General features: G+C 41.0%; 1 protein-coding gene across 1 annotated transcript in view; it reads left to right on the forward strand.

Moving 5' to 3' along the window:
* The first annotated feature begins 2252 nt into the window (after positions 1 to 2252).
* Positions 2253 to 20133, forward strand: part of LOC103912809 (cytosolic phospholipase A2 epsilon-like) — a 38119-nt gene continuing 20238 nt past the window's right edge. Inside the window, exons 1-3 of the mRNA XM_009319216.1 lie at positions 2253 to 2279; positions 4511 to 4583; positions 19080 to 19216. Coding sequence (XP_009317491.1) covers positions 2253 to 2279; positions 4511 to 4583; positions 19080 to 19216 — 237 coding nt within the window. The remainder of the gene's footprint in view (positions 2280 to 4510; positions 4584 to 19079; positions 19217 to 20133) is intronic.

A 20133-nucleotide genomic window follows, 5' to 3' on the forward strand; every position in this document is an offset into this window, starting at 1 on the left:
AGCAAGAGCTATAGAAGAGTCTTTTCTCTCCACAAATTTCCCAGCAAGGTACATAGACAATTTCAACCTTATCTTCTAAAATCCTGTCCAGTGTTTTATCTGAGAAGCCACTGATGAGCTCAAAATAAGGTACCCAAACTGTCAGAATGGCCTCATGACTGAATCCATAATGCCTGCCAGGGGGGGTGTCACCACATTTGTCAGTCCTCCTGGTATTGCAAAGATCTCGGTATTGCATCAGCTTCTCAAAGTCTGTGGGCTCCCTGAGGTACTCACTTTTCAGCTGTTGGCCCTTGTTGGGAATTTTTTTGTCAGGATAGATACTCTGCTTGAATTTGCCTATGGACTTTTTGATAGTAAATGGTGAGCACCTGCTCCTTCCTGGTTTTACCAGCCTCAGATTGGTCAGAAAACACATATGCCTGAGACAAGGAAACAGTTCTCTGAGGATCCCTCCTACAGCTGGCTCCACCTTCTGTATGTCCCTTGTCAGAATTTGTGATTGCACCCTAAAGTCTCAGATAATCTGAACCAAACCAGAAATAGTAGTTTCTCAAACACTGGCACGGTGTTTTGGGTTAATGGGTTCTCCATTTGCTATACGTTCACACTAGATGTCCTGTTCCAGGTGCCTGTGCTGGGACCACTACTACATCCTCTTCTAACAGAGGCACTGTCTGGGTTGGGCTTCCTCCTGCTCCATGCTCTGCAGCACTTACTGTGGAGGAAACTCCTGCAGAGCGTACCTCTTGGGTAGGAGAGGTGATAGAGGCCTGTAGATTGGTCCTCCCTTTTTCTTTCCTTGAGTTATTCAAGAAGTAGTTGTTTCTCAGCTGTGTTGGGGTGAGCCAGTCATTCCCTACCTCCTTCTCTACCTCAACTGGACACTCCTCAGTGTTGTTTAGTTAGAGCTGTGTTTTGTTGAGGTTGGGTTTTTTTGGTTTTGTTTTTTTACCTGTGGGCAGACATCGTCTTCCATAGTCTTGCTGTTACCATAGCCCTTCACCCCCAAGTCAGACTCTCCCAGGGGAACAGCTCAGGAAACATCAGTTCAGCTGCTGCAGAAGCTAACAAAACAGTCCAGGTTTAGCCACTTTCAGATCAGTTTTCTCAGTTTTGGGATAAATAGCCAGGGCTGCTTGTCTGATTGAAGGTCTTTTTCGCTGGACACTATGTTAGTAGGAATGTTGTCTTGTGTCATTTCACACCTCTTTAATCAGAAGGGTATTGAGGGTAGATTTCTAGTCCTAAAATGGTTGATGACTAAAGTAATTTTCATTCAGCAAAAAATTGTAAGGCCAGAATTGGCTGTCTTTATTGTGTGTTTTCCTGATATGTGTGTGTGTAGAAGGGGAAGACAGGTTGTGGGTACTGTGAGTGTATAGGATCACCTCCTGCAGTTCTCAGGTGGTCATTTCATAATCAGACATCTGGGCATGTTAGTAGCTGGACCCGTGCAAGGACTATTCACCTGCATATCTGCTGCTGCAGTTTTCTGCCAGAAAATGGAAAAGTTGGGTGTCATTTTTATATCATAATTTGATATAAAATACAAACTGCATTGTGTTTAAAACATCTAGATGTTTGCATTTAAGATGAATGCCCTAATTTGGAGGAGAACTTTCTTTTTGTCTGGGTTTACTCAGGAGTTTTGTGTTTGTGGAAGGGTTCTGAAAACAGGAAAATGTATATCCACGTGACAAATATACAAATGAAATGGGGGAAACATCTACCAGCAAGCAACTCAACCCTTTCTACCTCCAAGAAAAGGAAAATAAATAAAATTTTATTTAATAGAAGGTCTTTTAAAGTTATTTCATCCACAATACTTTTGGTTGTTGATTGGGGTGCTATAGAGCTCTGGTTTCCTCCAGCCTACATGTAGCTGTTATTATCTTCTCTGATTTGTGCATTGCTTAGGCTGCCAGGTCATAGGTATCCATGCATAAGTGCTGTGCATTATCACTCCCTTGTCTTGAATTGCTAATAACTCTTGGCACCTTGGTGTGTACAGCCTTCCCCCAACACACCCCTCTGGTGTTTAGCTATTAAATAAACTCAGCAAATTCCCTCCCCTTCTCTCTTTGTACTTTGCCTTTCAGGCAATGAGGAAGGTGGGGCATGCATAAGCCACTTGCTCCTCGGCAGATACCTCCTTAAAGTTTGCAGAGGTACTTCGTGAATCACTGCCAGCTGTTGCCTCTAACAGTGAAGTGGATATTGTGTCTGACTTGTATGCAGCTGGGAGCACGATGGGATCATACTGGAGTGCTCGTGAGGTAAGAGTGTGAGAATTCAGACCATAATTCATTAGAAGCTGAAGATGACCTGAGGTGGGTTTGTGATTGGGACTCTGGTGCCTAGAAGAGGACTTGGGAGCTGTTAGTCTGAATTCATGTATGTATTTACTTATTTATGTCAGGACGACCGATAGCTTTGCTGATACTGGCTGCCCTGTGGAGGCACTTTTGGTAGTGGAGGGAAGTTCAGCCACAATGGGTGATCCACATGGAGGCTGGGAAGCAGTCCGAGGTGCCTCACAGGAGCTTGCTGTGGATTTGGGTTGAATCTGTGGTTTGATGCAAGCATTATGTAAGTTGAGCTCTTCCACAGCGCAGCATCTGCCGGCTATGAGTACAGTCACACGCTGTGCCCAGGTAGCTGTGCCCAGGTACAGTGGTGTACACAGGGAGGTCACTGACTAAAAACAGTGATTTATCATGGACACAAAGATGGTCCTAGTTTGATATTTGTGCATGACTGACACCCAAGAAAATCTTGATCTGCCTTTGTCCACAATCTCTGAGACTATTTTTTTTATTATTACTTTTTTGGTGGAACATAACCGGGAGGAAAATCCCTAAAACTGCCTGTTGGGCTCCAGGGAATCAACATACTCTGCTCTCTTCTCAGCTCTGAAATTAACCTGCTGTTTGACTACGAGCAAGTTATTTAATCATTCTGTGCCCCTCTTCCCTGTTATAGAGCTTCTCTCCATAACATGGATGTGTGCTAGCATAAGTGTGCATTGATGCTTGGAGACCCCAAATGTGGGATCCCCATGGCTTAACAAATAAAAAGCGTGAATGTCTAACCAAACTGATTAAAGAAACACTAAGGATCTGCAGGTTCATCCTTTTGAAAGGAAGGGAGAGTGATGAACAGAGTCTGGCAATGGTCTTTGTGTGGAAAATACATATACAAAGCAAGGAATAGGACTGTCCTCTCTGTTCTTCCCCTTGCCCTTAACCACTGAAACAGCCTCATGAGAAAGAGTAAAAGTAGAGGCTTCTTGGTGATGGGGAGGCAGGAGAATTATTCCATCCGGAACCTGAATCAAGACAGAAGACATTAAAACACGCCCTTCTGTTTTGGAGTGAGACATAAAATACGGACCAAGGGCGGTTTATCATAATTCAAGAGAGATAGGGAGTTTGTAACCAACTTCTCAGCCGGATCAATTCCTAACTGGAAAAAGAAGAGGAGTGACATAATCCCCCTAAAGGGATTTAATGGGGTCATTTTGCTAGCAGAGAGTGAGAGAGGGATTAGGTAATGACTTTCAGTCATAGCTGAAGTTTCAGATACTAAAATCTGCAAGAATTAATAATTTGTTTGGCTTGTGTCTAGGTATTTGTCTTTCCTTCCGTGCTTGATGTTTCAGTTAATGATCCTTTTTGCAAATATCCAACATCTGGTTTGGGTGGGGAAGTTTCAGTAACATCTCTTCTTAAGCTGTTTTCTTTCATGTAGGTTCTGCTGCATTTGTGGTGGTGGTGCCTCTCTCACTGAACAGTTTCATTTTCCTCTGGGATCATGATGCTTTTGAACATAGCTAAGACATTGAAATCTACAGCATTGTGATTATACGTTTTACCATGGATTGTTTCTGTTTCCTAGCAGTTCTTTGTATGCCCTCATTCTCCTCTTCCTGACTGCAATAGCTGAACACCTCACAACCTTTCATGTATTTGCTCTTCATGACTTATGGGAAAAGTTCCTGATAAAGATTTTAAATGGAAAGATGGAATTTTTACTAAGTAAAATTATCTGAGAAAATATCTGCTTTCTGTGTGAAATTTCAACTGTTCAAGAGAATTAAACTTATTTTATCTTTGTCTACAGATGTTTAATGGACGTGCTTCCCATGCACACTTGCTCTTTGCTAGCTTATTTTTCCAGCTTAATTGTTGAAAAAGATTTCTTTTAAATTAAAATGTCCTGTCCTGTAATGCAAGCATTAATTTTATTTAAAACCATTTTACTATGTCATCCATTTTACTGTTATTTCTTCCATCAATGACATATATACACAGAGGAATATTTCCTGCTTCTATTTTTAACTCTACATAGACATGGTTTTATATTCCAAAGCAGTGCAAGTAGTTCATCTTCCAATGTTGCTGCACAGCTTTGAAAATTGCAACACACACTTATGGGAGGGCATGTTTTTATGAAGCATAAACAATTTAATAGTCATGCAGGTAACAACTTTGTCATTCTTCTGCAGAGTGAAGAATGCCCTTGCTGCTCACTCTCTGTGAAAATCATAAGAATGAGAAATCTGAGAAAGGCAGATCTGTGTGAGTATCAGTCTTTCCTTGCGGTTCCCAGTTCAGTTCTGAAAGCAGAGAATATAAGCAAGCACTGTAACTTGTATCTGTGTTTGAAGTGTCACCATGGTTTCAAATATTGATGCATATTTGAATTTGGACTATTCTTAGGATAGTTTTGTATAAACAATATCTTTCAGTTTATAGAATGTTACTATTAGTGGAAATATCAAAGGTCTACTGTGGTGTACTGTAAAGTATCTTAGCTGCTAACAAGCTTCAGAGCCAGTTTTGCTGAACAAATTCAGCTGTTAATTCTCAGTTGCAGTTTTTGATGCACTGAGGTGCAGGCTGCACCTCTACTTCTTGACAAAAATGCCAGCACTGATGTCGAGTGGCTGCCAGAGCCTGTGGGGTAACACGGGAGCTTTGGTATCATCTTCTGTACCTGTCTGTTTTTTGCAGACAGCAGAAATACATAGAGGTACCTCTGAATTTCTATTTGCTTTTAAAAAAAAAAGAGGAGCATTATTTATCTTGTTGTCAAACAAATTTTTTCTGTCAAATGTTTACTGAAATGTATTTGAAATACCAGACTTTCAAGGCAAAACCAGTACCATTGAAAAGTTTCTGGGGACTTGGTGGAGTGGGTGGAAGTGGAAGTGAAGAGAGAAATATCTCAGCAGTTAGTTGGGTAGGAGAAAGTGAGCTGAAGGTCAATTCAAATACCTGCCTCAGAGAGAAAGAACAACAAGAGTATTTGCCTCCATGGAGGTTACTATTCAATTCTTGCTTTTCTACTGTTGAGCTTAGCACAGGAATATTGCCTTTTCTTGAAAACAGCACATCTTCAGAGAAGAATGAAAGGATAAGACCAAGTGAACTCAGCAAGAGTATTTGCCTCCATGGAGGTTACTATTCAATTCTTGCTTTTCTACTGTTGAGCTTAGCACAGGAATATTGCCTTTTCTTGAAAACAGCACATCTTCAGAGAAGAATGAAAGGACGGTTCAGTTCCCTCTCTGTCTTTTTCATCTCAGCTGAGCTGTTTTCTGGCATAAATGATACCAGCCCAAGGGAATTCCTAAGTTGTCCTGACAGCCAATATCATCAGGATAACGACCTACGGAGTTGATAACTAAATATCTGCCTCTGGCCTTAAAATCAGGGATGGTTATTTCTTTCTCAGCATTTTACTAAGACTGGAAGTGAAAGCCTTTACATTCTTAAGGACCAAAGAACTTCCAGAAATCCATAGCTATTTATCTTAGCTCTTTATCTTTTATTAGTCTTTATCCTGTATCTTCATTTTGAGCAGATGTTTGACTGCCTGATTGCAGGTATGAAGCTATATCACTGGAGATTTGCTTCCAAAGCCAGATGTGGAGGAAGGTCTTTGGCAAGAGCCAGAAGAAGCAGTGCTAGGTGCCAGGGTCTGACAGGAGCAGCCTCGTCCATTCCCCATCCCAGTTGCCTTTATTGAGCAATAGAGCACCGCATTTTATTTTCCCGCTGAGAATCAGGAGCAAGTTACCCGTGGCACAGCAGAGAGCCAGTGAGATTTTATCTGCACCGTACCTGTACGCTCTCTCAGAGCACTTAATTTTGTTAGTGGAGCCATGCCAGGTGGTGTGATACACACCACAAGAAATGAGGCTGTGTTAAAAAGCATTAAATGGTATTAGAAAACCAGTGTGAGAGTGTAGTAGGAACCTTTATGTGGCGGCCCTTCTATTCTTGACAAAAATGTGCAGACAGGTTTTAACACCTAAACAATGAGAGAAGTCCTCAGAGGAAGAGATCCAAAGGCACCCATTAAAAAACTCTGTCATGGAAGAGAGAGGCATTGGCATGTACAGCAAAGTTCACTTTGTAGTCCATATCAAGTTCAGAGTGGTTTAGGTCGAAGTGCACTTATAGGCAGTGAGACAAGTGGAGACTTCGAAAGCAAGTTGGGGGATCCCAAACTATGCATTTTGTTGCACATGAATAGAGTCACTTGAATGTAGCAACAATGATCGAAGAAGAAAGTAAAGATAATTTGTTAGGCCTACATATCTGTATTTCTGTAGATATTTACTTTCCCAGGATTAGTCTTTGCTCAAAAGTGATTTTTTTTTTAAAAAAATATTTTCATGGGAATGTATTTGTCATGTAATTAATGTATTTATTAAAATATTTGTAAATATTTGAAATATATTTGGCTCAAAATATATTTTAGGAAAAGATTATATTTTCCACTCACGTTTATTTGTTTTAATCACTACTTCTGTACAATTTAAAGTTGTTAAGAGAGACAGACAGTGACAGAGAGTTGAAAGATGGCACAGACATAATTCAAACTGCAAAGAGACATCGGTGCTTTGTTGGAGTCAGAGTCTGATTAGACCAAGCTGTGGTTTTTGGAAGACTGCCTGTCAACGATGAGTATGCTTTGCTTTTCTTCAGCTGTGGCACAGCACAGCTAAAGTGTCCTCCTTGTGCAGAGGGACTGTTACCCACAACCCACAGTGTCCATGCCTCCTTAGATCTTGCACGTCATATAATATAGGACTTGGTTTTTTATTATAGGATAGCTGTGGCAATCATCTATAGTCATGATCTCCTGACCTTTACCCTTTGTGTCAGACAAAAGGTTGTATTTGTACATGGTGTGAGCATAATAACAAGAATTAGGCACACTAATGTGTGTTGAAATCTGATAGGAATAAGGCTTATCCATGAATCAGGAGGATTTGCTCCTACATTATGTAGGTTATCAGGCGTCTACAATCCAAGTAGTACATATCATTCCCAAGACAGAGCTGTTGCAATTTCTGGACATGTTTGAGTTTGGCTAAATTTTCCCTGTCAAAAGTTGTAAGAATAGTGATATCAGACCAGTCCAAAGTTTCATCTGCATTGACAGTATGTCCCCAGAACTGGCCTATAATAAATGCTTTTGGGCAGGACAAACACTGAAGCATGCTTTTCCCTGCCCCACTCTTCCAAGAGATCTATGGTTCGTGAGGTCTGTGGCTCAGAGATCTGGCTCCTGAGTCAAAAGTAGTGTTTGCATTTAATTGCCATACCCAAAATGCTTGGCACTTGGAGGCCACTAAAGGATTTTACTTCGATATCTTTCAGCTCACTTTGCACTGGACAGGAACCCAGATGCTCATTCTCAGTGTCATAGGAAAACACCAGGCCCAGTTTCAGGATGTTATTCTTTGGGGAGGTCTATATATTTATATTGCTAATTAAATAGCTACGGACGTTTCTTTTTTCTCTTCTTTGCCTTGCGTGGGCAGCAGAAATGCCTACTTGAGAAAAGCTGGTCCTTTTCAGGCTGGCCTGAAAAGGCCTTATCTGCATATTAGGGTTAGCTCTTACACAAATTTATTCCAAAACCAGCAGAAAACTTATCATTAACAGCTGCATGACTGCAGCTGTCTCTTGCTTTAAACCTGTGAAAGCTTTGTGGCTGTCACAAACCTTCATAAATGCATCCACGATGTCTGCAAAATCTGGATTCACTGACTGGATGGTGCTATTTCTCTGCAACTGTATAGGATGGTATGTGGAGATTTCGGAGAGAAGTGTTTAATTGCCCATAGTCTGAACAGTGATCATCCAACTGGGCTAGCTTGAGGCACTGACAAAATAGGGAGCCATTGGCAGCATCAGGAGCAAGAGTCACAAGCTGAGGTGCCTGGGCTCTCCACATTCCTGTACCCCCATTGCAGTGCACAGGGACACAAGTGTGACTGTACTGGATCAGACCAAAGGTTTCTCCTGCCCTGTGTTTGAGAGTGGCCAAAGGCAGGTGCCTGGGGAGGAGTATGAGAGTAGAGTGAAAGCATATAGTGCGCTCTGCACGATGTGCTCTCCCAGCCTTTGATCACTTCAGAGTTGGTAACTTCCCAGGCCAAATACAGTTTTTCTATGAATGCAGCAACACCTCCAGTCTACTCTTGAACCTACATAAACTCTATGCATCAACAACAGTCTTTGTCCAGCCTCTGGTTTCCATGTCACAAAAACCTCTGCTGCAATCTCAATGCCTGATCTTAGTAGTGGCAAAAATCAGTTTTGCCTTCACTGCTGAAAGGCCTTGAATTTGTTCTGCCATCCAGTGACTTCCCATGATCTTCCCTTACTTTCCCTGTCAGCTGATGGTGGGGATTGACTTTCAGCAGGCTTCCCACCTGTGGGAAGGGACTGGTTGTTGCAAAACTTTTGTTTTCCAAGGGCTGGTCCACCAGTCAAGATCACTGGAAGAGGGCATAGCTTTCATCTTCAAGTCCCCCCACCCATTTCTTCATAGAAGCCTTTTAAGGCCCCTTGAAGCCACCTTTATGCAGGGCCCTGCATTTCCACCGTTTAACCATGGGAGAGTTTCTTTCTGGAGAGACTTCTCTGCTGGCCACGTACCACTGCATTTCACCCCCGTGTGTCGATTATAACAAGAACTAGACCCACGCTGTGTAAATTCCCCAGAGTAGATCCTGTTTTCAGCGTGGCTGCCCAGACCTGCCTCGCTGTGCATGGTCCTGTTGGAGCACGCCCGGCGCTCGCTGTTCCCAGAGGCTGCCACTGCAGTTACAGCAGAGCATGGGCTGCATCGCACAGCTGGCAAATCTGGTTTAGCACGGCCCTTTTCACAGTGGCAGAGTTCACTGGTCTTCCAGGAGGGAAAATAAATATCTTCCATACTGCAAATTGGCACCTATGGGAGAGAAATCTGTTTGTTTCATGGGCTACAGGTGAAATATAAAGTTACACCTTTAACATACATGTATTTCACAGAAATATTCCCTTTAGGAGACAAAAAAAAAAAAGTCTTTAAAAATATTGGCTTGTCCTACTTTGTATTTAGCAAAGTCCAAGGCTGAGGAAAGCTTCTCCTGGAATGGCCTACAGCTACTTTTTTTTTTTAATGAGACAAGCTAATCTCAATCAGCATTCTCATTTGGTAAAGCCTTAGGCTCATCTTTAAGTTTCGCTAGAGTGTTATATCTGGGTCTTGTTAAATCTGGGCCTTGCTGCTGTGTAATTTCATAGCAAACTCCCAATATTACACTGGCCGTTGATTTTAAAAGTTGGAAAGAGGTATTACTAATTTTTTTCCTTATATCACCTAAATCCTGTGTAACACCATCATAATAACGAATTCCCTTTCATTGCCATGTTCTCCAAAGGAAACTATTGCGTGCAGAAAGGACTGATTGAAGACATGCACGCAACATGCTGTGTATATTTCTTCTTACCTTTATCTCTGACTGTAGCACTGCTGTGAGGGGGCAGCAGCAGTCTTCATGAAAGAGGGCAGGCAGGTAGCATGGGCAGTACCAGCAGGCAGCTGCCTGGGCTGGCCAGTGCTAATGGCACGTTTACTTTGGAGTGAGATTTCTTCCCCGTTAAAATGAATGTGGTCAATGACTTTTGCTGTGGTTGAGAGGAATCCTGGGACATGGTCGTTTGAAAAAGAGCACTGGTGTCTTTGCAGGGCGTCTCATCTGAGTTCCTGATGCCGCTGGCTGCTTAGGCAGGCTGCGTTTGCATTAGTGGAGAGAAATCGTAAAAGCAGCCCAGGACAAATACTTGACAGTAGGAATCTGAACAAAGACAGAGAAGTAGTTATGTGAATAGCTGCCAAGTTGCAACAAGGCCTGTAAACAAGGGTTTCCTAACTGGTTAAGAAACTGAAACAAACAGGTATAAAAGCAACTGTTAATCACGAGAAGCTCCTCCCTGTGATGTCATATCCTGAAGCGGTGCTTTTCTTACTGTAATTGTAAGGTGATTAGATCAACATCAAGATCTCATTGCATAACTGCTAAGGTACCTGTCAAAATGGAGCCCTGGTCCTGACTGATGTATATAATAACAAAGTCATAACCACAGTTAATAATATGAATAACAAATTAATGGATAATCTCAATGAATATGATGTGAACCAACTTCACAGTTGCAGTTGTTAACAACCTCTGCTCCTTTCCATTCAATCTTCTGTTTGGTTTTATCCACCCATGTTACCCAACTCTGCTCCCACTCTTCCTCAGTTCATTACTACCATCTAAACACATGCAAAAACCTAGTTTCCCTCACATCACCCATTTTGTGTTCTCTAGTCTAAGAGATTATTTCCAGGTTTTTCCCTCTCTCAAGTCTTTAATGTATTGTTGGCAGAAACGCCAAGATGGAGTGTATTGTATAGAATGCAGTGTGTATTGCATGGTATACAACTGTATTGTATTGTATACATGGTAAGAAGTGTGGAGACGAAAAGCCTGCCCTGTGCTTTCCTAGCAGCATAAGCTGCCACTAAAAAGGACAATGCTATGTATAATCAAGGAGCTTATTAATATGTTACTTGTTTAGAGATCTTCGTCAGGGCACCTCCTTACACATGTGGAAATAATCGCATCTCTACTGCTAGGTATCAATGGATTGTATGTAGGTACACATGCATCTTCTTGCAGCCGTGCTGGCTTCTGTGTACTTCTGTGTGCAAGAACAGAAAGCTGTTCTGGTGGTTAAAGGTATCGTGTGTGATGTTCCCCCATGACTTCTTCCAGACTCTTGGTGTAACCTTGGAGAAGATGAGTTTCCTCAAAGCCTTAGTTCCTCATCTCTAAAGCAAGGGCTGCAGCAAGGGCATTAGGAGCCTCACAGGGGCATTAGGAGGATGAACTGATTACTGCCTGAAGGACTGGTGAAAGGAGTCAATGACTTTAGATAAATGTTAGGCTCATCTCTGTTTCAAAGGCAAAGGTGAGAGCAGCTACTGTGCTCTAATACTGTACCAGCACAGGTGGTATTGCAGCTGTTGTCCTTCACTGAACAGGGATGATCTTTAAAGCCTTTTGTGATAGTACTACCTGTTCCTAGTAGACTTAATTATCCTCTTGTTTAGAGGAGTATTCTAGTTAACAGGTGGTTGAAACAGGTTTTAAAATGTTTTATAATGTTTTAAAATGTCAAAACCTGTTTTAAAACAGGTTTGAAAAGGGTGGAGGCAATGGAAATGAACGAGGGAGAAGCTTGGGTGGAGAAGAGAGGCTGGAATTAATAGGTGACATTGGCAGCAATGTAGAACTGCACAGTGATTTGAGAGGACACAGGTCCATGAAGCAATTCATGACCCTTTACTCCTCCTCTGCCATTTGGCTTGCAGGGTCAAAAGGCAGTGGCAGACTCTGCTCAGGATGTGACTTTCTAGTTTGCACTCAGAAAGTTCCAGCAGATCTGGATGGATGTTTCTGCAAGAGCTGAGACACATTTCATGAAGTGCTGTGCTAAATAAGTAACACAGGACAAGACTAGCATGCAGTTTCTTTCAAATGTATGTAAGCAACTTCAGCAGTTGTCAACAAATAATGACAATGAAGTATGTGCTTTGATTTCTGAATAGGCTTCCTATATTTACAAATTTCTTTGGGCTGAGCTGTGCAACACCTTCTCACCACTTATGAAACTAAGCTAAGCATCGCCTTTTCACATGCTTACAGTCTCCCAAATCTTCTTAAAAGTTATTGTACCTTGGCATTTTTTATCATCCTTGATAAGTATCATATTTTACTCCATATCCTGCTTACTATTGCACAATGATGCATTGAGTTTAAGACCAAAGCATACTTTGCTTGACACTGAAGAGTAACCACAAATTGAATATCAGCAGACTTGCATTTACAGTACTATTAGTCTTTATGTGGGACATTCAAAGAAGTTCATAAAGAATATGAAGATTGATACAGATATTTACTTATTGCAGGACTTGCTTCAGAATTTTTGAGGTATTCCTTTGATGAGGAGAAGAAGGTACAACTTCCCATCTTCGGTATTTTACTGTGAAAAATATATTTAAGTGCATTTTTGTTCATTGGTGCCCAATAAATTTTTCTTATATACTGTTAAAAAACTGCAGAATCTGTTCTAGTTCTGTCTTGGTTGTTCTGGTTTCACTGAGACAGCAGTATCTGCAGTTCATCCAGTTATGCATTAAGCAGTGTGACTGATATCTGTAATCAGTGATTCATTCTGTCCTGTACCCTCTGAGCGGAGACCTGTTTTGTTTTATGCATCTGTGCTCTCTTAGTGCTCTTCCACATGCGTCTAGATGAGATGAAGTGTGCTGCTGAGGTGAGCAGTATGGTAAAAGCACAATGATGTGATAAGGCCTGTGGTATGTCTTAGTCCCCATGGAGGTTTATTCTGAAGACTAAGAGCAGTGCCAGGGAAAGCCTTGCCCACAGGTGAGATTCACAGAGCTTGAGGACCTTTATCAGCAATGGTGTCCAGAGAGGAGCTTCAGGCAACCTTTCTGCTGAACTGAGGACATTGATTACCTTGTAGATAAGGACCAAGAACCCAGAAGTGATTTCCTATTATGTGGGAGGCCAAGTAGAGAGGCTAGATTTAACATGGCTGTGATAGTCTGCATGGCTGAAAAGGCACGTGAGAATTTCCACATGAGACTATGGCTTCTCTCCCAGGCACTTTGTATGACTGTATCTTCAGCAGGAGTGAATAAAGTAGTGCTGCAGTAGTAGCTAGTGAAGGTTAACAGAGAGATTCACTCACAAATACTGATGCTGATGCTTGCATCGTGTTCTGCTATTAAATTGGCAATCTCTTTGAATTGGCATTTGAATTTAATTTGGTATTCAATCTGGCAAAGGTATTCATCTTTTCCTATTTGTTCAGGACCAATCTTGACTACCCTTTTTTGAAGAGTTCCCTTTCAGTTCAAAAACGAAAACCAGACAAAAGGGGTCTTGGATATAAATGTTCCTTGTAAGTCAGATATATCTATTCTTAATGCTTTCCTTCATTCTTACTCATAGGGAAGTTGCTGTAGACTGCTACATCAGTTGGGAGTCCTGGAGGACTCCAGCCAGAATACGAGCTCATTTAATTTCACTGTGAAAATAGGATTAGTTGTAGTCTTGTGATAAAAGACAGTTTGTAGACTGTGTGTTTATCTGTGGCTTACTTTGATGTGAAAGAAACTGATGGTGACATCTTTGTAGAAGAGATGTATAAAATGTGAAGACTTGGCTGCCAAAAGCAAGGCGCATGTTGGAAATGCATCCAAATTGTAGTATTTATGTCAGGATGAACCATTGCTGCAATGTATGCTTTTAATCCAGGCTGAATGAACTCTCTCCTTAACTTATAAACCAAAACAATCAAACTGTAATCGTCACCTGTGTGTTATGCCCTGTAGGTCTAAAATTTAGTTCACAAAATGGTGACTGACATTTACAGACTTTGGGCTGAATTCTCAGGCACAAGAAGAACAATTTACACTGTGGTGTAAACACTCTTGTTTTCAGTGAGTTGTTCTGATATGTTATGGAATTTTTCTTACCAAATTAACTCATCAGCATTGACGTCTTTACCTTCATATTGGCTGCTGCAAAACATCTTGTGAGGGAATGAGGTGATTTATTGCACCCTACTTTGGTTACTTAGTTATAATGATGTGCTTTATTATTTCCATGCTGTTTCTTTAGGCATAACTCTTCCATCCTCACCATAAAAAAAAAAAAGAACATCTACAGGTATCTTTTTTTTTTTTTAATGTGTACAGAATCTACAGTAAACTCCTATGGATTATCTGTGCTAGCTGTTTCCTTTGGGATATTTTTAACCTCACTCATCATATTTGCAAATATTTTCTGGTTTTGAGATACACCAAACCCAGCAAAAGAGGAACACCTCGTGCCAGTCAGCTGACTTTGTCCTCACTATTATACTGAGCCACAGCTTTTTGGTAGCTTCCCATTCAGTACCAAATTTTACTTAAAAGAAAAGATATATAGGGGAGATGTCCCTGCTGTAAGGTTTATTTATTCAGTAGAAAAGTTTTGATTTCAAAACTCTGAGTCTCAATTGAAAAATTCAAATTAGAATTACTGCTGCAGAGCACTGTCAGTGCTGCAGCTTAGCCTGTACAAGATTAGACCTCCCATGATGTATTGCTCCTGCTTTTTCAGAAAAATCCTGGAGGAGAATGCGAGAAAAAGTACCATAACTACATGTTTTTATAAAGCATGTCAGAGGCATTTCTGAGTCAAAATAATGATGTTTAAGGCGAAAAAACCTATTAGTTTTAGCTAAATGTTAAAAACATGTTTGTTTCGATTCCCTTACTGAGTGAATAGCATTCTTATGAACACTTTCTGAAGAAAGAAAATTTGTGAATGTTGGTTTGTTGGTTCAGCTGCTTCTGGTATTGATTTTGTTTCCACTCTCATCTTCTTTGAAATTCAAGGCACTTCTGTGTACTGCTTGCAGCCTGTTTCCGTGATGTTTCCCTCTGATAACGGTTTCTTTAGATGCCCAGCAGTTCTAACTACCCACTGTGTCTGCATCAACAGTGGTGTTGTCTGGCCAAGACCTAATTTTTGGCTAGTTTATTTTTAAATGGAAATGAAATAACATTCTAAAAGATATTTTCTAGTGATAGATGTGAGATTGTACCACAAATCACTGCAAGAGGGTCTGAGGTGGAACAAAGGAAGTCTGCCCTCTTAATAATACCTCTTGGCCAAAAATATATGGCTTCCTACTGGCTGATACTCCCACTCTGGCTGAGTGGGAACAGTGAAATAGTGGCAATGCTTATGAAAAGTCTAAAAATGGGTGTACCTATGGAAATACATGATTTCTAGTTCCACTTTGCCAAAAGAGAGCATATGTAAGGGTCTTCTAATGACATCTGTGCCTCTGTTATCATGTACAAATCTTGCAAGAACAGCTACGTGTACCCAAAATACCAGTTAGGTAATATAATTTATCCCCCGTTGCTTCATGGAGGAGATGGGGTGGAGGGGAAAAGTTGTAGCACTGCTGTCTGTGGGCTTCTCTGCATTATATTGTGTTGCTTTTTGTATTTTTTCCTTTTGACAGTTATATTGGGATGGTACACAGAGGCTCTAGGTATGGATTTAGGCCTTGTTACTTGGACATTGTATGTGTTTGGAAAGGAAAGGTGGCAACTTTTCAAACGAACTTGCAGTCTTACTTTGTATGTGTCAAAGAAGGATGTTTGCAGTTGTTTTGGAGGCAGCGCCCAGGTATCTGGGAATCAATCTCTTGGGCTGGTGTACAGTATAAGGATGTCCTATCACTTCCTCCCCTGACAGTCAAGGCTGGCAGGGAGACCGGTTAGTTGGTTTCCACGCAATATAATTGATATGACACGATTATCCTGTTTATTGTCTTCCAGCATAAACATGGGCATCACGTGGCAGCAATTCCATATGATACCTTGTAGGTTCACCTGGTCTGGTCCTCTTCTCCTGAAGCAGGATCAAGTTTACCTTGTCTGTCACTCTGATGCATATCTGGGTACCAATACCCTCTGAAATGAGTTACCTAGAAAATTTACAAAATCTCTCTCGCTATAGCTAACTCTCTTAGAGCTGGAGCAGTTTTCCTAATATTTGCCCTTGTTCATTTCCCTCTGGCCATGCAGAGCCACTGATCGCTGTCCTCTCTCTATCAATCATTTGGACATCACAGAACTGACTATTACCATGTCCTTTGTCAGTCTTTGTTGTTGTTGTTGAATTAGCAAACTCAATTCTTTCAGCTCTTTCTCATATGCCAGGTTGTCTAAGTCAATCTTCTTCAATCTGGACATGTTTAATTTTAATAGCTGGTCACAGCTAAAGCCTTTTATGGTGGAGGGAGGAAGAGAGTGGAAGAGAGCTGGAACATGGAAGACACTCAGCATCCACTTGTTCCTGTCCAGGACTGGGAGTGCATGCAAAGAGATCTCATGATAAATCTCATCACCTGCACTTACGTTTAAAATTATGTATTTGGGATTTGGTCCAAAGCTTATCTAAATCTGTGTTGTATATATAAGTTATCACATAAGTCCTGCAACACTATAATTCTGGGGCATAACTTGTTATTCTTCATGCAGTGGCCTGGCTGTAATTGCTTGTTTTCAGATTCAAATATCTTTGTGTCTATCTGCATTCTTGTCTTGGGCTACGTCGAGACCAAGGCCTCGCTGGTTACTAACTGAGCTGGTGTTACGTGTGGATCATCAGGTTGTGGGACTTCGTTTTTGCTCTTACTAATGGTGAACAGCCTTGCTAAAGACTGGACTAACTTCTCAAGTTGGCTATAGGTCTAGTGTGTTCAGAGAGGGTGAAGGACTGAAGACAGATCCCAACAGCTCTATCTAGATACAAGATAATAAGTCACAAGTTTAGAGCTGGCTTCTTTGATACTCTGAAAATATCAAATGCCTGTCTTCTAAATCAGGATTCTTAGCTAGTATGTACAGCAAAGAGATATCCCAGACCATAAATGAACAAAGTCTCTATAACACACATGTATCAGTAGTCCGTAACTGACAGATACAGTTGTTGAAGAAATAATTTCTCACTCTTACCTGCTTCTCTGGCACTGTCTGAGGAAGTGACTATGCAAAGTTAATATTCTCTTTTTCAATTATTAAAAATCAATGGAAGAACTGTAGAAAATATTGTGGGGGAGAGAGCTAAAGAAATTATTCTATAACCTCCTTGACCAATAAATTGTTATCTAAAAATACATTGCACATATTCTGCATTTAAAATTGCAGTAATAAGTCTAAAAATATACTAATATTACTTACAAGAATTATAGACATCTAAATTTGCAATGTTAAAGTAATTTCTTCCCTGCTATGGACAGTAAGCGGGAAACTATCAAATGCATGTTGAAAAACTGGAAGATGTTTCATGTTCAGACTGTATCAGAAGACTTGAAAGATAAATCATACATAACCTGATTGCACAAATTGCTTTAAGCAGTACCTATTCATTGCCACATGGGTAACAACACAAGTTTAAAGAAAGTGTGGAATGAGAACCAAGAGACTGGTAGAGAAAGAATAACACGTATACTGATAAGGCACTCTCTTCTTGTGGGTCATGTGGAAATACTAATAATAGCAGTTATTTTTTGTATAATGCTTTTAATCATGGGATGTCAAAGCAGGTTACAAAAGAGGAAAGGTTCATTATCACTGCTTTATTGATGGGGAAATGCAGATAGAGAAGCAAGATAAATTTGAATAGAAGCAATTGCCCACAGTGACTTAGCAGGCTGGAGCAGAGCTGCGATCAGAGCCAACATGTCATGAGACTTTTTCCAGCAGGTTACCCACTTGGTCATGCTGCCTCTCAGCATGTATCCCACAGTACCAAACTGCCTGTTATGAGACCCAAATCTGACCTGTTACTGTGATTACAAAACAAGTTCTTAGAGTGGGAGACATTAGAGACAGCTGTAGTTGCCCGGCAGATAAAAAAAAATGTCTGTTGTATACAGGTAAGTGCAAACAGTGTACAGAACTGAAGGACAACACATTTGCTTCAGAAGGGAGGTCTGGAAAGGGTGAACGACAGTGCAGGGAGAGTGAGTCCCACCACTCTTCGCTGTTATTTTCAGGGTCTCAGTTTATTACCACAGGGTCATGAGACATCAGCTCTTTTATGGACTTAGGAGCAGATGCCCAACACTGCTCCCTGCCAAAAACCGCATTATCTTCTTAGCAGTATCAGTGAGAATCCTAACCACAAAACACCCTACACAGATCAGGTCAGCACACAAAAGGAAAGTTAGTTGCACAGACATACAAGTACCCAACCTGCCTCTCACCTGAAAACTCCAGCAATCCCCAAGACACAACTCGTCAACACCCTGCAGCGGTGGCCGGCATAGTTGTGCTCACCCGACCGGGAGGCTGTTTGCCCCACCTTGGGGCTGGGGGCAGTTCCTGGGAGCCCACCCCAAAGCAGCCTCTGTGTATTATGTAGGTTTAATACCATACTTGTAACTAACTGTGCGACCTTGTGTTCAAACCTACATTAAGGTAACACCTTTCTAAGAAATTAGAGGTTTCTTCACTATGAAGGCTCAGATTTTAAATCAGTAAGATAAAAGTGCATTGCTATTTTTGTATACTTGTTGGCGGTGAAGGGATGTGATCACATGTTGGGTGAGACAGTCTGCTTCTTCATTACATGGACTGGGCTACAGCTACGTGGGGGCAGCAGACCAGAGGGGGAAGATCCTTTGTACCCAGACCCTCTTTAGCTCTTCTGTTCCCCTTTCAAGAGCAAAGGACAAAGTTAGCCCCTTGTATAAGTGCTCAAAGAGTTAAGTAAGTATTTTACCCTTTAAAAAGGTTCTTTTAAAATGTAAACTTTTTTCTTCTCCATCACAGAGATCTGTTGATTTGCAACAAATGGGACATACCAATAATGGGTTTTGTTGAGCAAAACTAGCTCTGCGTATTTTTTTCTTACCAGTTCTCTTTATTGCAGTAGCTTCTTTGAATCTCTATTAATGACCAGAGCTCCCACCTGCAGGAGGGAAAAAATAGTAGAGTGCTATTGAATAAGGACCTGTAAGAAAAGTAATAGAAACAGTATCTCCTTTTTGCAGCTTGCTGTCTATATAGTGCTATAAGGCTATGATCTAAGATATTTATAGTAATTTCTTAGTTACAGTATATCTTTTCAAATACAGTTAGTCAAACTGATTGCTATGTAAGCCTGTCCTTGCCCACCGCTTCCCCTGAGACTGTCCGGACCAAAACCATCAAGAACTGCAAAGATCCAGTGTGGAATGAAACATTTTGCTTCAGGATCCAGAGCCAAGTAAAAGTAAGATGCTGAGTGCATTTGTTTTTCTTTTGGGGTGGAGATCTCATTGTGTGATTGGTATGTTGGGTACCATAAAAATAAATATGTGAGAGGGACTACAAGGATGTGGGTAAGGGACTACAAGGGTGTGGATAAGGGGATGCAGCAGCAAAATTACATTTTATTTTCTGATGTATAAAAGATAGCCAAGATATTTCACAACTATTTATATAGTCTTCTGTCACTTTTCACTTTTACTTCCTTCTTTTTTTTTTTAAATCACTGCTTTTCAAGAGCAAAAGTAAGAATTTCAGAGTAAATTATACAGCATAAAAGACATGTATGATCTAAGTACTGGAAGCATCACTTGCTTCCTGCTTTTTTACTATTCCTTTGTAACTACCTGCAATAAAAAAAAAAAAAACAACACAAACCAGCATGTTAAAGTTTGCAAAAGAAGACCAGCTGAGCTTTTACCATGATGATAAATGTTAGAGTTTAAGAAGCTTTGCAAGTCCCACTATCTACTCCCTCCAAAAGGCAACATCAACATTAGAGTCCAGGAATCCACAAACATAAGTGATAGGCCAAGTAAGCCAAGTTTACTTCATACTTGGGACAATCAAGCCCCCTTTTACAACTTGCACCCTTCATTTCCTAGGGCTGGTGGCAGAGCAGGACAAGAGCACTTCTGCTAGGTGCCAAATCAGCAGGCCAGTCCCCCGACTCTCTTGAGCATCAATAAACTCCTCCAGCAGAGCCTTCAGAATAGCTCAAAGTGTTGCTACCACAGCGTCTCCAGTGAATGATCCCTCTTGTCTTTGTCTGCAGAAGTTGCCCATGATACAAGCTCTCAGGCTTTCTTGCACAGGGTTAGGTGGTGCTGGTCCTGTCTGGTACAGCTTTCAGCTTTAATATGTCTACTGTTCTGTGGCCTA

Source organism: Pygoscelis adeliae, unplaced genomic scaffold (assembly GCF_000699105.1).
Source record: "Pygoscelis adeliae isolate BGI_AS28 unplaced genomic scaffold, ASM69910v1 Scaffold22, whole genome shotgun sequence".
Taxonomy (NCBI): Eukaryota; Metazoa; Chordata; class Aves; order Sphenisciformes; family Spheniscidae; genus Pygoscelis; species Pygoscelis adeliae.